At 38.1% G+C, this 832-nt stretch overlaps 1 protein-coding gene across 1 annotated transcript in view; it reads right to left on the bottom strand.

Annotated features, from left to right (window-relative positions):
• Positions 1–68: 68 nt before the first annotated feature.
• Positions 69–832, bottom strand: part of LOC116847010 — a 1385-nt gene continuing 621 nt past the window's right edge. Inside the window, exon 4 of the mRNA XM_032821546.1 lies at positions 69–157. Within this exon, the coding sequence (XP_032677437.1) occupies positions 69–157 (89 nt within the window). The remainder of the gene's footprint in view (positions 158–832) is intronic.

The raw sequence follows: 832 nt of genomic DNA, 5'->3' as shown, positions 1-832 counted from the left end.
AGCGTTGCAACCTAAGATTGAGCTATTCAAGATACAATGGCGAATGCCTCATGTAATGTTGAATGATATCAATAAACTTTCCCTGCTGAGAATATTGGAGAATGGTCGATACCTGAGTATGAGTTTCCGCTCATGGGATCTGTATGAATTTCCTCTGCTGCAAAGCACGACCAAACATCTGTGGACTGTCAAAACAGCCACTAATTTGGAAAAACCACGATACGTTATCTTTGCCCTGCAAACTAGTCGAAAAAATGTCATGTCGGAAAATATAACTCAATTCGACAACTGCAATTTAACCAACGTAAAGCTCTATCTAAATTCAGAGTGTTATCCATACGATGACATGAATTTAGATTTTGTAAAAAACAGATATGCAATACTTTATGATATGTATAGCCGTTTCCGCAAATCGTATTATAGATACAACAGTACTGAGGTATGGTTAACAACTATCGACTTTCTGAAGCATGGTCCTTTCGTGGTTATCGATTGTTCGCGCCAAAATGAATCTGTTAAGAGTGTCACTGTAGATGTGCGGATAGAATTTGAGTGTAGAGAGAATATACCAGAGAATACTACCGCATACTGTCTGATCCTGCATGATCGTGTAGTTGAATACAGTCCACTAACCAACTTAGTGCGCAAAATCAACTAACACATTAGAAAGTATGAGAAAAGAATAATAGAAAACATCGAAAGGCTATACACGACATTTCTTTCCTGAACGTATCGAAGAGTACTTCGCTATGGTCGAACCAACGTTTGTGGACTTGCAAGGATTCGTTGTTGGAAAGAGATTTATTGTAAAGGAAGTAGCGATACTTAGGAA

This window comes from Odontomachus brunneus, unplaced genomic scaffold (assembly GCF_010583005.1).
Source record: "Odontomachus brunneus isolate Ranch 3 - 2012 unplaced genomic scaffold, Obru_v1 Obru_scaffold_072, whole genome shotgun sequence".
In the NCBI taxonomy this organism is placed as follows: domain Eukaryota; kingdom Metazoa; phylum Arthropoda; class Insecta; order Hymenoptera; family Formicidae; genus Odontomachus; species Odontomachus brunneus.
The sequence above is the reverse complement of the archived record's forward strand: the minus strand, read 5'-3'. Positions and strand labels throughout refer to the sequence as shown.